This window comes from Toxoplasma gondii, chromosome V (assembly GCF_000006565.2).
Source record: "Toxoplasma gondii ME49 chromosome V, whole genome shotgun sequence".
NCBI classification, from domain to species: Eukaryota; Apicomplexa; class Conoidasida; order Eucoccidiorida; family Sarcocystidae; genus Toxoplasma; species Toxoplasma gondii.
In genome coordinates this window covers 696,598-721,536 of record NC_031472.1, presented here as the reverse complement: position 1 = coordinate 721,536, position 24,939 = coordinate 696,598, and the positions used below count along the sequence as shown (strand labels likewise).

General features: G+C 51.9%; 5 protein-coding genes across 5 annotated transcripts; 3 read left to right on the top strand and 2 right to left on the bottom strand.

Annotated features, from left to right (window-relative positions):
- Positions 1-1,860: 1,860 nt before the first annotated feature.
- TGME49_212940 (hypothetical protein) lies at positions 1,861-13,021 on the top strand (the record flags this gene model as incomplete). The annotated part of the gene is made up of 12 exons (XM_018779582.1): positions 1,861-3,459; positions 3,961-4,997; positions 6,083-6,315; positions 6,534-6,934; positions 7,592-7,744; positions 8,403-8,570; positions 9,200-9,279; positions 10,098-10,218; positions 10,964-11,203; positions 11,680-11,806; positions 12,193-12,253; positions 12,831-13,021. Coding segments are annotated over 12 exons (4,221 nt in total). The 3' UTR covers positions 12,832-13,021.
- Positions 13,022-14,566: 1,545 nt separating this feature from the next.
- On the bottom strand, positions 14,567-16,020 carry TGME49_212937 (hypothetical protein). The gene is made up of 3 exons (XM_018779581.1): positions 15,536-16,020; positions 15,012-15,290; positions 14,567-14,725 (listed from the first exon to the last, which is right to left on the bottom strand). The coding sequence occupies exons 1-2, from the start codon at positions 15,740-15,742 to the stop codon at positions 15,168-15,170; spliced, it is 330 nt and encodes a 109-aa protein (XP_018637865.1). The 5' UTR covers positions 15,743-16,020; the 3' UTR covers positions 14,567-14,725; positions 15,012-15,167.
- Positions 16,021-17,787: 1,767 nt separating this feature from the next.
- Positions 17,788-20,584, top strand: TGME49_212930 (NifU family domain-containing protein). Its single transcript, XM_018779580.1, has 4 exons — positions 17,788-18,501; positions 18,671-18,705; positions 19,196-19,305; positions 19,584-20,584. Exons 1-4 carry the CDS (start codon positions 18,057-18,059, stop codon positions 20,104-20,106), a joined length of 1,113 nt encoding a protein of 370 aa, XP_018637864.1. The 5' UTR covers positions 17,788-18,056; the 3' UTR covers positions 20,107-20,584.
- Positions 20,091-22,234, bottom strand: TGME49_212920 (hypothetical protein). Its single transcript, XM_002371000.1, has 4 exons — positions 21,601-22,234; positions 21,067-21,152; positions 20,836-20,893; positions 20,091-20,740 (listed from the first exon to the last, which is right to left on the bottom strand). The coding sequence occupies exons 1-4, from the start codon at positions 21,931-21,933 to the stop codon at positions 20,621-20,623; spliced, it is 597 nt and encodes a 198-aa protein (XP_002371041.1). The 5' UTR covers positions 21,934-22,234; the 3' UTR covers positions 20,091-20,620.
- Positions 22,235-22,582: 348 nt separating this feature from the next.
- Positions 22,583-24,179, top strand: ROM3 (rhomboid protease ROM3). Its single transcript, XM_002370999.2, has 12 exons — positions 22,583-22,775; positions 22,835-22,859; positions 22,913-22,985; positions 23,045-23,097; positions 23,154-23,238; positions 23,294-23,360; positions 23,416-23,462; positions 23,529-23,556; positions 23,613-23,744; positions 23,800-23,884; positions 23,942-24,038; positions 24,093-24,179. Exons 1-12 carry the CDS (start codon positions 22,691-22,693, stop codon positions 24,105-24,107), a joined length of 792 nt encoding a protein of 263 aa, XP_002371040.1. The 5' UTR covers positions 22,583-22,690; the 3' UTR covers positions 24,108-24,179.
- Positions 24,180-24,939: the final 760 nt, after the last annotated feature.

Genomic DNA, 24,939 nt, shown 5'->3' with positions numbered 1-24,939 from the left:
CTCTCCGCTTCTGTTTTCTGAACTTCCGGGAGGTCTTTCCTGAGGCGCCCTGACTTCACGAGGAGGTTGGTTGTGCCGCAAAAGTTCACTCGCATGCTCTGGTGTTCCCCGAGAAGATCAGAGCAACGAAGTCCACCGCATCCCAGCGGGTACCTCCCCGTCAGTGCATGCACTCGCACGCATAAAAATACATGGAGAGACAGACGTTTACGGTCATTCCTCCAAGGAGTTCTACATGACGCACCTTCCCATGTACTGCCGTACATGCGTGTGCGGATTCCTCTTCACACACCTGAAGCTCTACGTCCTCTTGGATTGCAGTAAGGAACAGCTTGTGCGCGACACCAGTTCCTCACGACGCTTGAATGCATCTAAGCTGAGAACGGCTGTCAGACGAGACAGAAAAGAGTTGACAGAAGAAGAAAAAGGGCCATGGGAAGAACTCCACGACGTAAACGGAGACGACCTACACAGAGCCAACTGCACCGACGACTGGCTGGCGCGCGTCGTCCAGGCGCGGTCTGGCGACTAGGCGACAGACAGACGAGAAGTCCCGTGGATGGAAACGAGACGTGAGTGGAACAGAGCCGGTGTAACTTCCAAACGACGAGAAAGGCAGTTGCAGTCTTGAAGAGGGGCATAGACTTCCTGCGAAAATTGCACGGCGCGGAGAACGGTCACCCACCCACCGCGTGATGAGCCGGGGCCATGCGCGTGAGCTAGACAGAGGCGCGGGAAACCGGAAACGCGAGGAGAGAACGCACTGCCGAGTTCTTCCCACGTCTCTTCACTAAGAAATTGAGAGTCCCCGGAAAAAACCGAGCAGAACGATGGATTCTTCGCTGGCAGAGCTCGGACACAGCTTGAACGCGTGTCTGACTCTCCAGACGCACACAGTGTACGTACACCCGAGAAAACGTCGCCTTGCATGCAGGGCAGCGTTGCGATCGCCGGCCCGCCAGCGCGTCGAGGAAACGCTGTTTTGTCGGAAATTCTTCGCTCGCTTGCCTCGTGCTTCACTGGAAACGAAAGAAGGAGTGTGTTTTCTCTATCTCGAGACCTAGGCTCCGAAACGAGCTCTGAAAAGCAACAAGAACGCGTCTTTACCTCCTCCTGCCTCGACCTCCAAGGGCGTGTCTGCACACCATTCCCCGGTCCCGGCGAGACTCGACGCGTCAGTCGTCGCACAGTCTCGACGCGCACATATATACATGTATATTTCTGCGTTTTCCACAATTCTGGATTCTCTTCTCTCCCGTTTCGGTTATGTCTGTTGATTTCCGTCCACCCGCACGCATGCACTCCTGCAGACCTGACACGGAGGCTTGGGGTCTCCGCAAGACATGGAGACAACACCTGACCGCCGGTAGCTCGGGCCTGAAGAGACAATTCTTCTCAACGAGGAGTTTCCAGATTCTCTTTTCTTCTGTTGGCGGAACGTTTTTGGGGGTTTCGCTCTGCCGAGGAGACGGGTCGATTCCTCTTCTTTAAGCGATTTTTTCCGTCTGGCCTCTTCGCCGGCGTCTTGGAGGCTTCGCCTTGCGTGCCTGCTTTTCCCCGTGCGGCGTCTCTCTGCGTTTACACACTTCCTCTGTCGGCGCTCAACTTTCTTGTCCATCTTCAACTGAAGTACCTGTAGTGGCCGGACTGCAGAAAGTCCTTTCTGGGTGTCTCGGTCTCCACGAGCGAGGAGTCGCGTCCCTTTTCCACCGCGTCTTTTCTGCCCTGCCCGCGTTCGGCGTTTCTTGTGACTGAGAAGCGGAGGCCTCTCTCTCTCTCTTTCCTCGCGTCGGTTCACTCTTGTTCGTGTTTTCTCTTCTCTTTTCTGTGTCGTTTCCTCCTTTTAGACTCTGCAAAGGCATGCAGTCTTCCAAGATGGTGAGCCGCCGTCGCGCGGTCCGCAGCGCTCCTCGCTCTCCGTTGTCTTCTCCTCTGTCTCGAGGATCTCTCTCTCCAAACCGTTCTGCGGGAGGTAGGACTCTTCGCGAAGTCGGCGCAAGTGCAGGTGCAGCAGCAGACAGCGACGGTGAGACCGAGGACGGAGACAGCGACGGCAGCAGCGAGAAGCAAGTTTTCTCGTCTCCGCTGTCTTGCCGCAAACGCCAGTCGGAGTCGAGTTTCGTCTTCTGTGCGCCTTCTTCTCCTAGGAAAGACGCTGCACCCCCTCAGCTCTTTCAAACGCCCACGTGTAGAAGCAGGGCCTCCACACCGCCGCACCCGCCTGACCTCGGCGCTGCGCTCCCAGCAAGCGTCAAGACGCCCTCGAAGAGCCAGACAAAGTCTGCCGCTGGGGCATCTTTTGTCGCGCTCTCTTCTCCCCGACTCGCGCCTCTGTACGGGACCGCTGCACAGTCCCCCGCACTCGGCCTAGGGCGCCCCGGCGCGCCCGGCGTCCTGGAGGAGACGCCTGTGCTGAGGCGCGAGCGACAGGTAGGGATCGAACAGCGGACGAGCTCGGTCTCCTCGTTTCTCGCGCAGGTGGAGGACCTCCTTCTCAGAACTGCCGCGCCGTCGTCTTCCTCGCCGTGGTGGTGGCAGGTCGACGTCGCGCAGATGCTGTCGTTCTTCCTCTCGCTGTCCGAGAGCGGCGCCATTCAACTTGGGGACGCTGGCCCTCGCGTGCATGCAGAGGCTGCCTCCAGCGCGTCGCCCCCGGCTTCCCAGGAAGCCTGTTCGCAGCTGCTGGGTGTGCGAGAGGAAGGCTGGAGGGACGGAGGCGATCACCTGTCTCTGCAGGGCGGAGACTCGCAGGAACTCCTCCTCGCGGAGAGCCGGGAGACAGTCTCTTCGCCTTCGTCTCCTATCGTCACACCTCGACGATTCGTCGCTGCTGCAGTCGCGGCCGTCGACGGGGCTTGTCTGCCCGCCTTCTCCCCGTTGACACACCGCCCAGCCGAGAGAGAAGCAGTCGAGAGAGACGAGGCTTCTGGCCATGGTGCGGAGACGTACCGCATGGAGTTTTCTGAGGCGGCGCTGCTGCTGGAGCGTCTGGCGAAAGTGTGGGGGAGGAAAATCGAGCATCTGCATGCGCTCGTTCTCCACATGCTTCAGTCGATGCATGCAGTCGGGGACGGGAAGGCGCGCGGCTCACACAAGTCGGGTGTCTCGCCACCCCAGAACCTGCGGTTCGCGAGGCACTCGGTTCTGCAGGAAGTCGTGGGGAGCGCGTTTCTTTTTCTGCCGACTTTCCCTCGAGAGAGCGAAGCGCGAGACGGCGAGTTGGAGGAAGTCGCAGACAACAAAAGGAGCCGACCACCCGACCTCGTGCGCCTCCCTCCTGTCCTGCGCCGCAGAGGCTCCCGGCTCGGCGAAGGCCCGCAGCGGCGAGTCGAGGAGGAGGAGGCAGACGCCCGACCAGACGCCGGAAGTGACGCGACCCCCGGCGAAGACCGAGAGAGAATTGCGGAACTCGAGGAAGCAGCCTTGACGCACAAATACCGAGAATTCAAACACTTCCGGGTATCATCCGCAGACACAAACATGCAGATCCAGATTTCAACTTTTTTTTTGTTCTTCTCTCAAGTCGCACGTATCATCACACTCCCCTACAACCTCTCCATCTGCATGTCCATCTGTCTAGAAAATCAGATAGATCGTGATATAGATAGGCACACTAATATATATATATATATAGAGAGAGAGAGAGCAAAATAGAGAGATGCCGAAATATATATATATATGGAGACAGCATATATATACATATATATATATATAGATACAGTTTACAGGTATATGGGAAGGTGGCTGCGTGAGTCGAGGCTATTTGGACACCGATAGGGGAGTCAGGGCGTTTCCTTGAGTGCGGAAGAAACGCATGCACGTCTGCAGAGATGGTGTCAGATGGAGAAGAGATCTACGTTGAGGGCCAGAGACCGGTGTAGAGAGAGGAGGTGTCTTCTTTGTGGGCATGTCTGCGCGTTTCCAAAAGGAATTGCTGGAGAACTTGTTTTTTTTTTTCAGCTGACGTCGTTTCTGCTTCACGAGGCCTCTGGAGGCTTGATGGTAGACACTCGCGACGCGCCTCTCTACCAATCTCTTCTTCGTCCAGAGAAAAGACGAAAAATCTTTCTTCCCTCTCCTCTCCCTTCATCGTCTTCCTCTTCTTCATCTTCTTCTTCTTCTTCGTCTTCCTCTTCTTCTTCCTCTTCGTCTTCCTCTTCTTCATCTTCGTCTTCCTCTTCTTCATCTTCGTCTTCCTCTTCGTCTTCCTCTTCTTCTCTGTCTGGCGTGAGTGAGTTGCATGCAGATGGAGGGCGGTTGCCTAGCGAGGGTCTCGGCGCGTTTCTCGAGTTCGACGACGACGGTCTGTGCTTCGACGTTTTCGAAGACGATCCTGCCTTTGTCGTCTCCTCAAGTGTTCATACATCCGAGGCGTCTTCTGAGGCGGTTGCCCCGGGAGATTTCATGCGAGCGTCCGAGAGCAGCGACTTCGGGGCAGTGTTCGAGTCCTCGATTTTCGACGACGCTTCCCCGGGGGACTTTGCGCGCTCGCTGTTCTGGGAAGAAGACAGAGAGAAGCAGAGACGTCGACAAGAAAGGGGAGTTCATTTGGGGGTCTCCTCGCTAGCCGAAACGCGTTCGGCCTCTCGCCCGTCGCGAGAGGATTTGTCTCCCGTCGACCGCATTTTGGAGGCCAGGCGAAGACAAGAAGAAGCGGGGATCGGTGGCGCAGCGGCGCTGCGGCGCCTCCTCCACGCCACGGGACCTGGAGACTGGAGTGTATGTACAGCTCCGAGGCAGGCGAAGCGGCGCCGGGTGGAGAGAGAACAGTTTGGCGACTCGCGCGGGGGAGAGGCGGTGCACAAGGAAGGCGAGAAGCACGAGAGAGAAGGTCTCTCCTGTGGCTTATGTGGCGAGGAAGCCGGTGAGGTGGAGACGACGAGGAGGGACCAGAGTTTGAGTCGCGAGAAGCAGAGTCGTCGGCAGCAGCTGATGTCTCTGCGAGAAGAAGGAGACCATACTGAGAGGCGCCCCGTCCGCTTCGGCTCCTGCGTCAGGTAGGTTGACTCTGGAAATATATCTTGGGATGGTTCATGCACGTCAGGGACGCTCCCGCCAGGCTTTCTTCTCGACTTCGGTTCGTGAGGTAAAAGGGGAAAGACAAACAAGAGTTGAAAGAGAAGCGAGAGGCCGGGCTAGCAGGTTTCTGACCCCCTGAGCACCGGAAACGAGAGATGAAAAATTGGGTGAGAAAGGCGAAAATCAGAGATCTCTATATATGCGTGTATATACATTTATATACATATATATATATATGCACATTCGCCTGTCTGCCTTTCTGTGCATGTCTTTATTTTTTTGTTGGCAGTTCGCGGAACTCTTCAAGCATATGTAGTATATGTATATCTGCCTGTCTATTTCTACCTACATTTCGGTATGTTGCCAAGTCGGGAAATTCTGTGTGTCTGTCTCGTTTCACGAACGAGCGTTGCTGTTGTCGAAGAAGCGCAGCCACTGGGCTCCGTCTGTGTCGGGAGGATCGAGCGTGCTTGGCTTGTTCTCTTTGGCCGTTCTTAAGCCGCTTCCGTCACCGTGGGCGTCTAGTTTGGATCGTGAAGTTTTTGCTTCGTTCGACCGGGCTTTTCCCCGTGAGCAATCCTTTCCGTTTTTCGCCTTCCCGGTTTGGCACTGTCCCTCGAAATCATCTGTCGTCTCACAACTTTTCGTCCACTCTTGCGTTCCGCCTCCTCTCTCCAGAGTGTGGAACAGTGTGTGTTGCCCGAGCACCCTTTCCATTCTCGGTCCTCTCTCGCTCGCCTGTCTCCGTATCTGTCCTTCTCGGATGCCACCGCTGCGTTCAAGTGTCTCTTTGAACGGCTCTCCTGATTCCCTGTTGTTTGTGCTCGTCGTTTTCCGGAAGAGCAGCTCACACACCTGCGCTCTCTCAAGTTGAAAGTTGACTTTCGAGTTTCCGTCGCTACGAGCGACTTCGAAGACGGTGCGGAGCCTTCAAAGTCCTCACACGGGCGGCTTGCAGTTGACCGCAATCCGCCCACCACACCCCGCGTCTATGCCTAGCCGTTTGCATTGTCGCCTGATATGGAACCGGCGTTCGCGTCCAGTTTTGCGGGTGTCTTTCTAGGCTGCCTCCCGAGTTCTACTTTTCCTTGCCGTCGGCGGCCTTGGCTTCTGCGTCGGAGACAGCGACTTTCGCCTTCCATAGGCTGCATACGCGACAAGGCATGAACAGTCTGCTGCGAGGACTCTGGAGCGCGGGGGAACTCGCAGCCGCAGAGGCGGTTGTGGCCGACGAAGAGAACGCGCGGAGAAGTCCCGCCTGGAGAAACAGCCTACACAAGACCCGCTACAAAAAGGGTATGAGAAGAGAAGAGGGAGACGAGGAAAGACCGAAAGAGAGAGGAGAAGGAACGAGAGAGGAGAAGGAGTCGAGGAAGAGATACAGGACGCGTGTGAGGGAAGGAAGGGAAACGAAGAATTAACGTTAAGGCAAACGGAAGATGAAGAAAAGGACAAAGTGGATGCACCGCGGGCGATTTTTTCTGCCTTTCTTTCATTTTTGTCGATTGTTTCAGAACACCGCCTGCCGTTCTATCCGGATATTCAGCTGCCCTGCTCTCCCTTCACAATTAGGCTGTCTAGACACCGCATCGCGGGGGTTTCGTCCCTTTTCGAGCTCCGTGTCTCTGCCGAGAAAAGAAAAGGAAGAGAAAACGACACTCTTTCAGAAAGGGCAGAGGAAGGAGAGGCAGGAAGAGCAGAAGGGAAGCGCGATGGCGAGGAACGTCGTGCCAAGGAAGATCGACTTGGCCAGCGTAATCCCAGGAAAGTATCTTTCGAGTCTGTCTCTGCATGCTCTGCCATTGGAGCCATCCTTGAAACGCCTCGATGGAAATGGATGGAAGATGTTGTCTACGCGAGGCTCCGGAGACGGGCAGTCCTCAGAAGGAGACTCAGACAACAACACCGACACCGGGTACGCTAAGAGAGAGAACAAAGAGTTCCCTTCAGACACAGAAAAAGCTAAGAAATGAGCGAGGAAATTCATCTATGTGCTTATTTATTGGCCGTTATTTACCTGTACATGTATATATATATATATATGGGTCTTTGTTTACATCGGTACTATACCTACTGATGAATTATAGATGTAGACCAATATCTATCCGTACATATATACATATATGTATATATATGTACATATATATATATACTTATGCAAATGACAATCTCTTTATGGTGGACGCACAGTTGAAAGCGCATGTTGACGTCGACGGGTGCATCTGTCTGTACGCATCTGAGTTTTCCAAGTCGTGTACGCTCTTATGTGGCGTCGAATTCTCTTGGCATTTGAGCTGGAGGCTTACAGTGGATTCAACAGGACGAAATGTCAAATTGTGCGTTGTGTGTAGACACCTGATGCGTCTTCTTTCCTCTCTTTGTTCGTTTTCTCTCTCGTCGCTCCTTCTCTCTTACCTTCTTCTCTCGGGGTCTTTCGTTCTCTCCGTTCTCGCTCCCGACATCTCTGTCTCTCCCCCCTCTTTTTTCTGGCTCTGTCGCCGCCACGAACTCCCTGTTTTCTTCTCAGCTTCTGAGTCCTCTGTTCACTCTTTCCATTTTTTCTGAGAAGCAGACCCGAGAAGAGGAGAAAAGGCGTCTGCCTTCGGCGTTGTCTCCCGCTGCCGAAGTCGACGCTGTGGCGGCTCTTGCAGAGGCAGCCGAGGAGCGGCTTTTGCAGCCTCTGGAAGCTGCGACATGGCGCGACCTGGATGAGGCAGATGTCGGCGTAGGTTGCTTCTTCTTTTTAACACGACGAAGGCTTCTGCCGTTTTCTTCTTTACGTGGATTCGTCTGCTGTCTCTGTGTCGAGCTTCTTTTTCTCTCTCTTGTTCTTGCTTCTCCCTTTATCCTTTGTTCCCTCCTGCTCTTCTCTCTCTCTCTCGTCTGCTCTTGTCTGTGTCTTCTTCCTCTCCTCCGTCTCTTTGCCGTCACTCTTCTCGCTTTTCCTGCGTCGTTCGAAAACCTGGCAGCATGTCCGTGGATTCTGCTTTTCTTGCTTCCCCTTTTTTCTTGTTCCTTCGTCTTTTTCGCCTTCCTCTTTCTTCTTCGTCTTTTCTCTCTGATTCCCCTGTATTCGTCTCCTGCTCCTTTTCGGATGTCGAGGCGCTTTTGTGGCATCTTCAGCAGCAGTTAATGAGAGGAGAGCTTTTTAAAAGAATTCCTTCCTCGCATCGCTCGTCCTGAATTCAGAAAGCCGGTCCTCTCAGCCTGGCGGGACCTAACTTTCGACTCGTGCTGGCTAGGTGAACTTCCCGTCCTAAGTGCATGCATGCAGTGAAAGCCTTGTTGCTCTTCACGAACGGAGCTGGCCCTCATTTCTCGCGGGAGGCCCCCCCCCCTTGTGCCTCTGAGAAGCAGGTTGTTCTCCTGTCTTTGCTTTTCAGGACATCTTCGACGACCGCGCAGACTTGGTCAGAGATCAGAGAGAAAACGGGATCACAGAAATGGTCAACGAAGATCAACGGGGCGTCTCCCTCCTCAGCGCTGTCGAGAAGGAGCAGCTGCAACAGCAGCTGCAAGCAGCCGTCAGTTTGCCTCTCGTCCCCGCCACGGTGTGTCTTCTCGCTTCCCCCACATGCGTGTTTGTGCCTCTTCCTTTTGTTTTTCCTCCTTTTTCTTGTTTCTCTGCTGCTCTTCCTTTGGGACTTTGCTCGTCTCTGTGTCTCCGCCTCTCCTACTCCCTCTTGTCTCACGGCTTTTCTCCTTGTCTCCTGTCTCTCCATTGGTCTCCTCGCTTCCTTGAGACACCGCAGAGAGACAGTCCGCTTCTATCTTCGCCTTTTTTTTCGAAGAAAGACAGAAAGGAGGAGACAAAAAAGCAACAACACGACTGCGTGCGTCTGCATGCGATACACATCGACGTCGACGCACATGCGCCGACCCGGAGAAGGCACATTTTTATCTACATTTGACAAAACGCGCGCTGTAGATACACGTCGATGTATCCGTGGAAACAGATAGGTGGAAAGATAGTTATAGATATAGATATAGAGATATAGATACATATACTCATGCATATATACATATGGATACAGAGAGATAGGTATGTAGATAGATGAAGGTACCAGAAAGAGATGGAGATATACGTTTAGATATGGGTCGCTAGTTTGAGGTATGTTCTTTTACGGTGGATACTTGAGAAAGAAATATGGGGTTTCAGTGGCGACTGTTTCCCTCTCAGGAAGCCGCTGAGGATCACGTGGAAGGTTTTTCCGTCGAGGCGGTCCAGATGAAGCGGTCTGACCAGGAACTGCTGCAGAGGTGAGAGTCGCTACACCCGCCGTCCTGAAGTCGACACTTGAGAGCATACAAGAGAAGACATCCACACGTAGGCATTTGCATTTAGCTTTGCGTATCTGTCGATCTGTTTGCTCTCTTTCCAGGCGGGTGTGTTCATCTCCACATAAACGTACGTCAACGTGCATGTATGTTGATGTTTCGCTCTCTTTCGCTGTATGGGGCTGTAGAGATGTCAGGCGCGGGCATGCGGACGGTTCTACCAGTGTTTCGTAGCTCCGAAGCGTTCTTTTGATGTAGGTTGCGGCGTTAAGGATGGGTCGACTATTCAGTGTCACGAACTTAACTCACGCCTGTGTCTGGGAGTTCGTCCCGGCGGCAAAAGCGACATCCGTATTTTTCGTCGTTTTCTTTTTTTTCCTTTGTCCTCGCTCTGACTACCTGAAAATGAGGAGCTGTCAACGGAGACTGTTTTCTTGGGGTATTCGAATTCTTCCTTCACTGTCTTTCCATCGGGTTTATCTTTTCGTGGTCGAATAATTATCGCGAAGACTTTCTTGATATTCACATTCGCCCTCGAAGAGGCTTTGATGGTCCATCAAGAGACTGGTACGCTGAACGTCTGTGAACCGTTGTCCACCTGCAAACGATGAAAACCGTGTTGAAAGCGCGTCCTCGCTGTCTGGATCGCAGCTTCAGGTGTTGCGTAGTCGGTATTTCCCCATCTCTGGGCTGCGCTCGAGTCTTTTTCCTTCTCTTCACATTGCCCTGTTCCAGAAACCTGGCAGAAGTCTGCAGCTGTGAATTCTGCCGGTTTCTTCTTGTCTCCTTTCTGCGTGCAGAGTCGCTCGCTGGACGGTGTTTCTGGAAGGAGAGCTCCGCCGCAGCTCCTCCCTGCCGCCCTTTGACATTTGTGCCTACGAGGAGAAACTTCTGCAGCGCGTAGACGGTCTTGCAAAAAACGTGAGTGGTGCCTTCCAGGAACGGCTGGAAAGTCTTTCGCATCCGACTATAGGACGAACACAAACGCGGCGCTGTCGAAAACGCATGCGAACTTTGCACCTGACTGGAGCGCGGCAGCTGCATGTCTGTTCTGCCTGGAATGAACGAGTGTTGTGCTCCCGCGCTGATCTATGTCTCGCGCCTGTTTTGACCTAGAACTGTTCGGACCGAGACCTCGCGCGAAAAGCTTTACAATACTTCGTTCGGTTTCCTCGTTGTAAGCGCGGCCAATAAAAGCGACCGAAAGGCCGCTTGTTGACTACGCTGTGTCGGAGAAAAACTGTCTTGGGCCGCACTGGCTAGTGAGTGTGTACAGATTCCCTTGCCGCGTTTGTCAAGAGGCTGAAGAGGGGAGAGAGAGACAGCTCCGAGCTTCGCGTCTCGTATAGAAAGAATGCATGCAGCGACAGGTGCATTTTTGCACAGGGCAGAGACAGCCGTGAGGAAAGGTTGTAGGCGAAGACAAGGAGGAAACTGGGAACTGCGGCGACGACGTGATGCAGCAAGCGCAGAGTGGAGCGCTCGCGTTTGAAAGAGAGCTTCTTGAGAGTTCTCGAGTTTCCGTACTTCCCGGTTTTTCCCCTCTGTGATCCGGAACTCCTCCGAGACGCCCACACGCTCTGTCCTTGTCGAAAGCGTCTGTTCTGGCATAGAAAAGTTTCTTCTTCGTCAGCAACCCCGCGCCTGTCTCCTCTGCTTTCTCCAGGCTCCGGTCCTCCCTGCTTTGTGCGGGCCTGAGGCTGCGTGCTCGCAGGGTGAGGAACGTCCGGAGGCGAGCTGTTCTGCCTCTCCAGATGGAAAGGAGAATGCGACGACACTCTGCCTCTTGCAGAGCAACGGAGGTTCAAGAACGCATGCTTCAGAGTCTCCATATCCCGCCTTCAGTGACGTTGCGCGGGGCCGCGAAAAGTACGAAGTTTGCCGCCTGTTCCTCGTGGCACTCATGGTGAGTCCGAACTTTTTAATGCATCACTCGGACAAAGCGTGCAGAAGAACTATTCCAGTGACCGTGGTGACTCTTTCCAATTTAGATCCCTAAGTGAACTCCTGAAATGGAGCTTCCAAATAAAAGTGTATTCAGTCCTCTGCGTTGATGGGAAGTTTGTGTCTGAGCAGAGCAGGCGTGGTAAGAGAGGGAGGGAGGCCTTCTAGCATGCGCTTCTAGGAAGGCTCCTCGGAGGCCTCTTTCCTGGATGAAGTGTCTTTAGCGTCGTCTAAAGATTAAGGATCCAGTTTTTCGCGAACGGATTTTCGCAGACACGGACTGTGTTGAAAACTCAGACTAGTGCTTTTCTGGGCGGACGATTGTGAACGAGTCCCAGGGTCTCGCAACCTCCCAGCAGAGGCTGATTTCCCGCAGGTTTTTGCATCCTCTTATGTGGAACGGAAGGAAGAAGATTTCTGGAGTTTTTTCTGTTTCAGTTGACCAACAAAGGAAAACTCGACATTCGCCAAGAGGGTGTCACCGACGAAAATGCAGAACAAGTGGAGGAAGAAGAAGCGTCGTGGGAGCTCTTCCTTCAGGGGAAGCTAGGCAGCAATGGTCACGGTAGGAGCTTTCCATGCATGCGTTTTCTCGAAACACGCTTGTAAATTAAGTCGAGAAATGATCCTGCTTTTCTCTTCACTCTTAGTCGCATGCGTGCAACGGGTTACGTAGAACGACGCTCATTCGGGAACGCGACACGAGGGCTTCAGGGGAAAACATCTTGTTCGGACACCAGTGGGCGACAAAGAGAAGTTGTGCCAAGCAAACTGCTCACGACTCTTTACACGTTTTTCTCGCGAGTATATGTATATATATATATATATATATATATCGGGATGACCTACTGGTTTAGATCGTAGAGATTCTGATTACTGGATTGAGAGTTCTTTTTGTGAGTCGTTATTTTGTCGATGACTCTCACAGGAGCTTTCTGTCTGTGCCCACAGGCTCTTCGAGTAGAACACGAGATTTCTCAGTGACTCTACTGACAAACTCAAGGGAGACTTGGTGAGTTTTGTCTAAAACATGTGTCAGTGTGTAAGATGAGTCCTGGGGGTGAGGAAAGAAACTAAGGCTCTCTGTCTACGCGACGATGACAAAAAACTACCGCCAAAGCGATTATGGGTGTTCTCCTGCGTCTGTTTAGGTTTGTTGATCTTTTTCTCTGTACGAATATATCTGGATACCTCCAAGGGGCTGTATAGTTGTGCTTCCACAGGGTTGTGTTGAGAGTATTTTCTCGTGTGTGTGTGTGTGTGTGTGTGTGTTCGTGACGTCTGTTTGTTCTGAGAGAGTAGGAAACAGACGAAAATCCTGGTGAGAAATCTTATTGCGTCCATTCATTTGTCCAGATGCTCAGGCCCCCAAATCGGCGGCCCAATCCGAAGTGCATACCCTGAACGTCTGCCTTGAACTCTGATGCTCCATCTGGTTAGATTGTGAAAAATCAGAAGAGCGGCACTCTGATAGTCCATTTCGCCGTTCTTTGAATGTCTCATGGTTCAGAAGTCTTTCGTATTCTTCTTTTCCAAGGAGAAAGAACCCGAACGAGTGTACCGTACGTGTCTGTTTCGTTCTGTCACAGATGGACGCGCCGCCTCGCGTGGGAGGTGCAGTCGACAAGCACGCTCGGACGAAGGAAGTCGCGGCGTTTCGTGTCCCGTTGTGCTTGTCTTCAAGGAAATTCAGTTTGAGATGACTGGTTTTTTCAAGTGTTCTTGAGAAATTGCAAGTGGGTGGATTGCCAGGGTTGCTTGTCTTGTAAACGTTTTTGAAGGAGGCGCGCAGCCTGTTCGTAGGTTTTCATTTTGAGGCCTCTTGAGACGGTTGGAACTGTATCCGGAGAAAAACCTGGAACTGTCCATGTGGGCGCGACACCCATCTGTACCTTGTCTGCTTGAAGGACCCGCTTTGCATACACTGCAAAAAAGGTTTTTGATGCCACTTCGTGGACCCACCAGGGAACACAGAACGTTTGTGCGCTGTCCGCCCTCTGTTCTGGGCGCTAAGAAACGAACAACAGAGATCGCCGGAACGCGCCGGTGTTAACACAGATTCACACTCTAAACACTTTTCAATACTCGAACTCGGCTCTCAGGGTTTTCGTTGGCCGATGGTGAAGTTTTCTCGGAACAGTCTGGGTTATGTGGCAAATAGAGTTGTTTGTGACTGTAATACAAATCGCCAGGTCGTGATGTAGTAGCACACAGAATAAGCGAGACCGGCAATCATTTGGCCGCGGGCACTTCCGTCAGGAAAGCAAGAAACACAACTCGACCATGAATCAGAGGGACCTACGCAAATCGCCGCAGATCTTTGAGCTGTCCAGGGCGTCCACAAACGTTTACACAGTGTCCCCTGTACGTAGGCATTCACCTTCAAAGTGGAGGACGTGACATGTGTTTGCATTTAGAAGATTTCGGAAACAGACGATTTCGATACGGTTTTCTAGAACTCAAACAAGCGAAAATCGCAGGCCGCACGAGGATACGGGAGCTCTGGTTCGATGTGCCACGTACAATACGGCATACAGTTAACGAATCGAAGTGGGGAATGGTTCGCAGCCAGAAGGCGCATTGTAAAAATGCCAAGCTGAACACACTTTTCCCGGCCTCTTTGATGCGATGCATGACGAGCTCTGTTTTGTCGATAGTAACGCCAAACTGTTCGTGGCTTTCCACGCGTCCCTACTGACAAGAGGTTAGAAGATTTCAGGAAGGATTGTAGCAATCCCGCGGGTACCCAACAGGACTGCTGGTTCCTTTTTTGAATGTTTTTCACTGAGAATGTTCGAGTGAATTGTACAGTTGCAGGATTTTAAGGGAGCACTGAAACGTGTCTCTTTCTTGAGTGTCTGCCAGTAGCAATACTATTGCCGAGCCGACGAAGAGCCTTTGCATGGATCGTCGCTCGCGGAGAGAGATCCCAGGTCCGCTGAGATACAGAGGTGTCCGACGTAAATCAGCTGGCGCATCCGGCGACAGCTAGAGAAATTGGCAGGAACGAGACAACAAGAAAATGAAAGGAATATCTAAAGAGCTGGTGGTCATCATCTCCGAGCGCCGATTTCAGTGGAAAGCAGGAAACGCTACCGTTCACGTTGTATCAATCGGGCCTCCAACACAAATAGTTGCAGTGCGTTGTTTCGATATGCACCGTATTGAAGTGGGTTGAATTCTTTGTACATTCTGTGGTTGCACATCCACATAACACGTCGCGCAATCAATAACCACGTATCTTTCCGGATCACTATTTGCTGACAAGGAACGACAAGAAATATATCAACTGCACTCGCACTTTCGTGTATCTACCCATCTCGGCTTCCCCGCTTGTTGGTGGCTTCGCCTGTACTGTCAAGCGATTGAAGAAGTGCCAATTTTCACGCTTGGGCACAAATCGCCAGTTCTCTCCTACCTGAAGCACCGCGGCTCGCTGCGGCCTCTGCACGAATTTGCGAACGCGATCGTAGCAGGATGCATGCTGGATGCACAAAGCGGTACAGACCGGCAGCAACTCATGGTGGCAACCGCAAACTAATCATGAGATCAGAGTGTAGTGGTTGGAAGCCACGAGGCACGTCTTCCGTTTCGTGGACTTGTCTGCCTTGAAGGCTTCATTTGCAGTTGAGAAGCGTACTACTAAGGGTAGAAAATAGAATGCACGCGTTCATGGCAGTGCGAGTGTGCCATGTTCTTATGGCTTTTTGGATGCTTCGTCTCAGCTCTCTCATGGAACAACCTGGCAGTACAGAAGGTGCAGCACTTACGAAGACGGGATCTAGCTCTTCGGGTATTGCAATGTCCTTGAGCTGCGCAGAAAACGAGTCTCGCGAAAAAGATTCACTTGTTTGTAGCACAGCAAACTTGACAACAGACAGACTCGGCTACATTTCAGAGGGTCTCGTTTTCCACACTGCACCCTTCTAAACCCTCCCACCGTTATCCCGACTCAGATGCGAAAGTGGTTGTACGCTTACATGCTTGATGGGAACGAAAAAGAACATGATGAAGCGATTCTCTTTGGTGCACAGCTTGAAATGAATGCTCTGCAGTCAACGAAAAGGAAGGGAAACAGCACTTTTTTCCTGCGGAAGTGAAAACCCAGTGACACTGCGCCAGCCGTGCCATCCTCCATGTGGACGTTTCTTATCGTGGCAGTCCTGAGGATCGTTGAGGCCACCGTTTACTGTCGGGCGACCATGCCCGCAGCATATTTCCTGGAGCTGAGAGTTAGAATTCGCGCTCTTATAATACGCCATCCCAAGTGAGAATGCATTAGATGAGGTCTCACTTGGAGATGGAAATCCAGGTGATATTCGGCTTTCAGGTGCATCCCATTCGCTAGGTGAATTAATGTTGCAGGAAGACCGGTCCTGTTATCCTGCAGAAAAAGATTCACTGAAACGCGACTCGCGCCTACGCCACATGATAACCCAGAGGTCTTGGCGCCACTTCTGTGCTGCGAAAAGTGGCGCGGCCTCTCTCTGTCTGCGTGCATGGTACGTCAAGGAAGAGTTAGGGCATAGTGTAGATATTCATTCAGGGAGTGGTACTTAACTGTGCATGAGTAGCAACTCCTATGGCCCGGCAAGGTTCTGTATGGGTATCGAAGCGAAGGACCACATCTTGCATATTTGCAAAACCGGCAGCTGTCATTCGATTATCTTTGGAACACTTGTTCGCTAGCCTTCCGATCTCCCAACCGAAAAGGTTTCCCCGCTGTGTCTTTGATTCCATCCCATTCGTCGCATATCGCATTCAAGGCTCACCGAGTCATCGAAGCGAACTGCTCGAAGAGAGAAATCTGTGACAATTTGTTCGAGTAGCTCTTGGTCCGTTAGAGACTGACTCTAAGAGAAGACAGTTGGTTAAGGGGAAAGCAAACGCATACTGTCTTAGTGAAATAACGAAGCTGAGTTGGACCCACGTTGCATCGGCAGATCACTCATAGGAGGTGTTGCAGCCCAGGTGTTGGTAATGAAGACCCGTCGGGTGCAGGAAACGGTGCTGTTGACATCAAGGCTATTATGCATCGGTTTTGTTCTTGACTCTCCATATTGTTGCGGATGAACTCCGATCATACAGCGGCGCTGCAGTATTTTCAGACAGAGGGGGAGGAGCCTTTGTTTTCTTTGAGTTAACAGAGAAACCCACTACAGGAAAACTCGTCTGAGTCGACAAGCGCAGCTCTTTGGTAAACATATCGGAAACTAGAGTTGGAGCTGCATTTTGTATTCTGATCTTGTACATTCGGGGCTTTCCACCTTTTCATTAGATCAAGAAAAACGAGACTGAGAAATAACTACCGATACCGGCGCTCTCCCAAGCGAAAGCAGAATCCAGTTGGTTCTCTGTTAACACAGAGTTTCACAAGGGCACTTTTCCCCGCTCTTGAGCGGATGTGTGGCAAAATTTGATGGAGGCCACACATGGTTCGCTTAAGAGCCTTTTGTGAGGCCGACGGTTTCCAGAAGGAAATAAAGCCGAACTCATTTGAACTCTACATTCGGTTCAATAGAGTTTCCTGCGGCAAGTCAGCATTTGCGTCTTGGGAAAAATTTGACAAAGCCCTTTTCTTAGCATACCTAAGACGGAAGGGTGTATGATGACACGGTACGCCACAGTACGGCCGTCGTGAGGTGTGTGCACGCTTTGCATCGACTTGCTACTTTCGCCGCGGAAAGAGGTAGCATATGAGCTCACTTCCTTGCCATCCTGGAGTACGGCATTCTGCACCCCAGTGGAAGGCGGCGATGCCTGAGCGTTCCTGTGCAGTCTGCTGTTTCCGTCCTTCCCTGCAGATGGCAGTTGGGAACCTTCACCTTCTGTCGCTGCGTTTACCATCCTCGCCACATGCGTTGCATCCATCGGCTCTGCCCTGCATCCCGAGGGAGAGTACGGAGTGTCAGTTTGTTTTTGAAGTTTAGGGGACGATGTGCATTTTCTAACTCTTGCCTCGGCGTTGGCTAACAGCAAGGTAGTCTCGTACGGAGATTCCGTGCATCCTTGAGCGTACTCAGCAGGACTAATAAAGTCTCCATCTTTTTGCCCGCACGCCACGGTAGTCAAACAACCCAGGCATGCCACTATGGGGAACAAGAAAGGTTCGATACCGTCAGGTGTGCCACTGTCACTGGAGTCTTTCACTGCACTGTTTGACCTCCTAGCATATGACTGATCGATGCATGAGGACGCCATTCTGCCTCAAAGCTAGGAGTGTCATCTCTTTCTCAGTCAAGTGGAAATTGACAGAACGGGCGTTTGATTGCTCGGGGTCGCCTGTTCTTGTTTGTCGTGCGCCTGACGCTCCACACGCGTGTGTGCTTGGCATCCACCGGAAGTGAGAGTCAGTCTCTTCCTTTCTGGCATGTCAACACGTCCGTTTTTTCTCACGTGACACGGTGCCTTTTCGCTTGAAGAAGTTCGAAACCAGTGGCTACTTATCGATGGGGCGGGAGCAAAAACTCGTATAGCTCGTGACTCAGAGATCGCCAGGCATTCCTGGGGCTGGAAATGCATGCGTTTCGGGTCTTGGCGGACAGCGCATCTTTTCAACTTGCATCTAGCGAGAGTCACAAACCGATCTTACGCGGTAGAACAGCAGTGTGCCGTGTTTCATGCTCGACTTTTCCAGCCTTTTGACTCGAGAAGCTGCTTAAGAGCCGAAAACGCGTCTCCCATTTCTCCGCCGCCGCAACAGAAGCTGTGTTCCATTTTCAGGTGACTGTGTCTTTTCCCGCAACCGATTTTGGGGGTATCCATCTGTGCCGTACTCCGCGAGAGCACCCTGTGTAAGTAATGCTGTGAGTCTCATGGCTTACTCTACGCATTTATCCCCTCTGGGGTGGTGTCGGGTGTTGAAGAATCCTTTTCACTTTCTCGTGTCGACAGAGGCGTTCTCTCGAGCGTCTACTTTTCTTGCGCGTCCCGTGGCAGCCGTGTCGCAGCCATTTTCGCTCCGGCGAAACTGCGGAGCGCTTGGTCTCTCTGAGCATCGGTCTGGTCTCGAGAACATCACACTGGTTCAGGCAAAGAAGAATCACACTCGCGCGCTCGGAACTTCCGCCCGTGCTGGCGGCTGTCTAGAAGCTGACGCTCCTCGCGGTGATAGCGCAGCACCCACTAGTCAGATCACTCTCTCTGTGGAGCTCACTCCCAACCCACAGGCACGGAAATTTGTGGTTGTAAACGGTCCCAGCCTGATTTCAGAGCCGTCCTCCGGTTCCTCGAGGAGCTACACACGACAGCAAAGACGACGTGAGACGCAGTCGAAAGAGATTGGCATCCGCTTCACTGTTTCGTACGCCAGCTGCAGAGACACCGCCAAGTGAACCAGTTGTTTGCCAGACAGCAACGTGATTGACTAGGGCAATCAATGCCGCAACTCAGAGGAGCAGGGTCAAGGTTGTTTTATTTGTGCATGCAGACGGAGACTCTCCCCTAGCTGACTGTCTATTCAAGGTGAGTCGGACAATTGGGTTGCTCTACAATTCTGGAACTGTTCTTTCAGTTTGATTCGGGGGCGCCTCCTCGGCGCTTATGAGAGGAATGGTGCAAAGATATGCTGTTTGGGGAGAAATGCTGAATCCTGGATGCTGTAGCGAGGTGAACACACTCGACGGCGATCCACTCCCTTTGATATTTTCACGTTGCTCGCGGAGATGTCCGCACAGCTTCTGTAAAGTGCACGTACACCAGAGCGAAATCGCATATGGAAGAGTGACACGTAGAGACCGTCGGAGTGCGACTGATCTAGACCCTGAATTGTGCGGATGTTTTTTTCTAAGCACACGGAACCGCGCAGCGTTTCCCGTTTCAAGATTACGCGTTTTCAGGCGTTCTCTGATGACAGAGGAAACTGCAAAAGAGGTTGTACATGCCCGAGAAAGGAACTGGGACGTTTCGGTGCACCCAAGCACATACATTGTCTCTGTTGTTCTGCACTTTCCAGATAGATGGGACGTCTTCTGTGCTAATCGCTGGAGGCTATGTGACGGTGGTGAAGGCGAGAGATACAGACTGGAAGGACTTGGAAGAGCCGGTAAAGCGGTGCATTCAGGAGTAAGTGGTGTTAAACTTCCACCTGTCAGAAGCCCCTATGGAAAAGATTCATGCCGGGTCGGATATGAGGAAGTTGGACGCACAGGGTTGAAGTAGGCAGAGTGTCGTTTCATTCGAATACAGCGTCTCATCCGAGTGCCAGTAACGGCAACCTGTCCAGGAGAAGCAGCGTCTTCTCCCATCCTCGGGAACACTAAGGGGCGGCTTCTTCCTTCTTTCTGTGCTTACTTGTGGTGAATGCAGCTCATCTCGTGTGTCTCCCGTGTCCCTGCATGCAGCCACCTAACGTCGGGGATACCTGCTGTCCAGCGCGCTGTATCTTCAGAGGACGTCTCTGGCGCCGCAGAGGGCCGGCCAGAGGTCCCGGAAAAAAAGAATGCCAAATCAGAGGAAGAGGAGGATTTGTCTGAAGCGATTAGAGAGCTGTTGCACATGCGAGCACGACCGATGCTGCAGGCTGATGGAGGTGATCTCGAGATGATGCGGTTCGATGAAGAGACTGGTATTGTCTGGGTGCACTTGAAAGGAAGCTGCGAGGGCTGTCCAAGTTCTCTTATCACCGTCAAGAGAGGAATGAAACAAATGCTGCAATATTACATTCCGGAGGTGAGGACGATTTTACGGGTGGATCGCAGTGAGCTAGAAGGAGTGGTCGCAATTACTGTGGCTTCCCCAGATGAGTACCACTCAACTCAGTGGGTGACTCTTCCATCTGCAAATGCGCTGTGTCACTTGACTCAGGTGGAAGACGTGCGTCAATGCGACGAAAATGGCGATCCTCTTGAAGACGACGAGGAGTAAATCATGTTTTTCGCCGCGTGGCCAGCCACGTTGAACTGTCACACAGCATGTTGCCGAATTTCGACGCAACTGTGCTGGAACGTCGTCCCTGCGAAGGGGAAAGGCTTCCTTTTCGAATGATAAACCTAAAGTCTGGCATTCAATGCGTGGACCCCACATGGCACTGTTGAGTCATTTGCGCGAAAGAGAGTCTTATGGGAGCTCCCACATTCGACACGACATAGGGTCGGGGCGATGCGCAACGTTATGGTACCTTTTCACCTTTTCTTCGATCGCTGAGACTTCTGCTCTGTGGCTGCCAACGGGTTGACACTGCGGCAAAAAACCGTCTCTTGAGACGGGAGGCAGACGGATTTCCAGCAAGAACAACGGCATGTGAGTACGCATCGAAGTCAGTGATCAGCAAGTGTTCTACCATGGACAGAACCTTAAGTGAATCATCGCAGTCTAACATTGCAGTCGGCCGGAAACCAAGTTTCCACATTCCAGTAAACCGTCCAAAGGGCAACTGTATTCAGCCGTCCAATCCGATGTGCGGAAAGTCGCTTTCTGCCTCAGCTACGATGGCTTCCTTCATTCGAGTGCGTGACGCCTTCTCTTCCCAAAGTTCGTAGTAGCTTTCCAGCCGAGGCATCTGCAAGCAGAATAACCATGCGCATGCAAGTGTCATTCAAAGCAGAAGTGGTGGCAGTCTACATGATCCAAACTGCGCTACACTGGCGTACTTACCAGTTTCTCGAATTCCAATAGTTCTTCTTCGTTGAACCACATTAGAAGGTTGTCTTGGCTGCAGGACCACACAGCACAGAGAAGCATCAGCACCCGTGTTTCAAAAGACACAGACACGCGATAACAACCAGGGCAAGCATCTACGGGAAAACCAGGAAATGAGGCAGCATTCATTGGAAACTACGGCAGAGCAGGTGTCACCGACGGGAAGGCTGAGTTTTGGAGACATACCTGTCGACGAAACATAGGACCGGTTCCAGTTCTCCATCTTGGTCCCTCTTGGCATTGAAAACGAAGCATTTTTTGCCCGAAGGAAGCTACGCGTAATCCGGCCACACACCGCACAAGCACTGGCCATGTTTGAAGCGTCTCGGTTGTGTGTAAGCGGACGAGACAGTTTACCGTTTTCTTCTTAGCCGCACAACTGAGGGCCTTCGCCGACAAATAAAGGATACCAGATCCCGCTGGACAAGGGAGTAACGTCAGGGTGAAGGAGAGAATGACGGAAAGAAAGAATTTGTTGGACGTTTCTTTCCATGTATGCAGTCTCCACAGGGCTACAGGGGCATCGTTCACGCAATTACAAATGAGGTAGCAGCAAGCTACACGGAGTTCCCTCCCTCTCTACCGGAATGTACAGGCTTTGAAAACTTGAAGAACAGTTATAGCGGCGGTGATGCGCTCACCCCTAAATAAGTATCGACCGCCAACAGGGAAAGATGACGTGGTGGACTCTAAAAGAGCGACAGTTTTGGCGGATCCTACCCGTATCCTTTTTGACCTGTCCTTCCGCGTAGGTGGCCAGTAAAGTGTGCGCCTCTGAATGCAGATCGTTGCCGTAGGCTCCCACGCTGCTGATGGCGCTTTGTTCTGTACACACACTCCCGCAGTCCGTTCATCGAAGGGTGGCTGCCACCACCGGATCTGTGGTGCCCCAACTGTAGACAGACTAGATTGAGACCGGAACGGTAGGACCTCCGAAACAGTTTTTGGAAAAGAAAGGCTGGTCACGCCGATAGCAATCTTCGTGAGTCTTTCGCGGGTTTGATGGAGTCCGAGAGGGCCAGGTGAAATCAAACCCCTCACGAGGAAAGACATTGCTGCACCGCACCGCTTGTCATACGGGCCCTTTGAAGGCAAACATTTAGAGCTTTCACACCACGTGTCCCGTGAAAAGAAGATATTTGGGCAATGCAACTGGTGTGCCGGCTGCCAACATGCCAACACAACGACAGTAGTTCAAGTGGCAGCTGCTATTTTTCCACATGAAGTGGACAGTGCCCGTCACGCACAGGAGCAGGTATTTTTAAAGTGAGTTACCCAACGAACACTGCGGAGGAAAAGAACTTGCATTAATGTGAGGCCCGAGCACATTGCTTGGTAGTATCGATTTCTGTAACGGGCGTCTTATGCGCATGCTGCATGCGGCCGCTGCCAGCGCACGGCAGACGAAAAAACTGCGTCTCCACATCCGCAACACGGCTCTGAACACCATCGAGGCCCTCAGTCCCTTTCTTTCTCTGTGCTTTGCAGTGTTGTTCAGGAGACCGACCGGAGTGTCTCCTCTTTAAAAAATTAGTGAGGAATGCACAACCACGAAAACTGTAAGCTCCAGCGGGGTGGTAGATGCGATTTCGAGGAAAAGCGAACGTCTGGCGAGCTGCTGTCTGTACATCGCAGTTCTCAACAACCTATGCCCCTAGGTGGCTACATTGCTGCACGTAGCACGCCGTGTACGTGCATCGCCAATAGAGTCATTCCAGAAGAGTTGACGTGAGCCACTACTGATCACGCAGACTGGAGCTGCTGGAGTGCTAACTGGATTAGATAACGCGGAACCACAGTTTCAGTCTCAATGGCTTCGTCTGATGGATCAGATGTGGAGACTCAAAGCCTCCTGAACAGCGGTGACAGAACCCTCAGAAGCTGGAAAGACACAGGTGAGTGAAGTGCAGCTGCCATCTCGTATTTGCTGGTGGTCATATGCCGGTGGTCGCAGTATTCCCTGGAATTTCATGGGACAAGTCAGTCTTTTACCTTCGGTACTGAATTCCTCTACTGCAGCCCATGTTTGTAGGTCCATTGTATGGATTACAGTTGCACAGATCATCATGTATATTATATCATGCGTGCTATCGAGGAGCTACGAGGTCAGGTTGTACACAGGCAGTGCGCGTATGACACTTACATAGAAATGAGACCGGTTCAGCCGAACGAACGGACGCTCATGCTCCTGGGTGCCGCTTACGCACCTGCTTTCAGGTTTGTACACTCTTCGCCACTGCCTAACGGATCATGGTAATCGATGCCGCCATCAGCAATTTTCAGCTCTGGAGAGTTGTTACCCCTCTGTTCCTACATGCCACAATTTTGCACTTAGTGCTTAACTTGGTATTTATCTTGGTGGGTCCTTCGATTTGGTGGATGGCAATAGGTATCTAATCTCTACTCTCTACAGCATATCAGCCTTCGTCTGGAGGAACGATACGGGACAAAAAAGTTCCTGGTGACCTACTTTCTTTCCGGTGAGTTTCCGAAAAGAGCGTGGAATTAGTGATGTGCACACTTCCTTGCCAACAGCTATTGTCGGAAACCTGCTGTCTATGTTGATGCAACCGTGGGCCTTAGTAAGCTGGTCAGTTAAAGTAACGTACACGATCCGGATGAAGCTGATTTCGTGTGTTGCTTGACAGTCGGTGGGTGCTAGCACTGCAGGCTTCGGTAAGACTTGTTTCCGCTGAAAAAGAATGGCGTTTCCATCACAGGACATGCCACAGGTATCATTGGTGGCATGGCGGCAGAGGTCAGCGTGGTCTGGTGCAAGCTTTCCGAAGAACTGAAACGAATCTATTCTATGGACATTTGCATTCTCGCTGTGTTGATATACTTTTTGTCGTTTGGGCGAACAGGTAGAAGGTTCAGTACTTCTGTTGAGCGAAGTTTTGCTGCACTAAATTTTTGCAGTGGATACCTTTGGCCATCTAGGAGGGTTCCTGGCTGGCGTAGCTTTGGTCTGCTACTATAATAAAGAAATAGAGGACCTGCCGAAGTAAGATGCGTGATACCGTATTCCGCCAAGGATTTCATAATTGCTGTTGATATACAGGTGGTTCCGTGTGTTGTTCTACGGATGTTCCGCTCTCTGTGCCACGATACTTGTTGTATCACCCCCCCTTTTGCTCCTACGCTACCCATACCGTGTAGTAAGGCTTGTTGTATTGCGAGTTTCTGCCCGTTGTCCACATTTCTTCAATCAGGCGGCTACCCCGTGACATTTCTCGGATGTCCGACTACCTCCCTTGGCCACTAACCGACTACCTGAACTACGCGCGTGAGCACTTCTGCAAGTTTCTAATTCACTACAGCTGCCTAGCTGCGGAAAGCAGTAGCTCGTATCGAATCAGAGGTCGTGCCAATATGACTGTTGTGCAGCAAGCCTAAGTTGTCGGCGCTCTGGTGTATTCTCGTCGCAACTGGCCCTGCCCCGATGCCGCTGGGGAGTGCCTTCGGCAAAAACTATCGTTTCCCAAAAGTAACAATTGCCATACGAAACTAACTATGAACAGCTCGCTAAGAGAGCGTCTCTTCAATAGAGGAGTCTGCGCACCTGAGAGCACTGCAGTGTTGTTCCCTTAGCAAACTATGACGCTTCTTGTACCAGCTCGGCACTGTTGCGCTGGCTGCAATCATTTTATTTGCATGAGCAATTCTCGCGTATGAAGAGTATTCGTTCTGGCCTACTGCAGCAGACATGCACGTGCCCTCCTCAACTGACAACTACAGCAAAAACGATATCTTGAATGCCATGCATTGTGCCCCACTTCACGCCCTCTGTCGACCCTTGTCGACTGGACAGCTGTGACTCCCAGGCATGCCAATGCGATACCGAGCGCTTGCGCAGAACTGGTGACGGTTCGGGCCTTCCACCGAGGAGAAGGGGGGGGCTCCACGTTACAAAAGGCACTCCCTTGGGCTCTCCAGTAAGGACTCCGGTAGGAACCACTTGAAAAGTTACCGGCAAGACCGTCCACCAGGAGCTGAAAAGCTTCAGCTGGGTGTTGCTGAACTGTGGGAATGCACCACAACAGTGGAACCTCTCAGTTT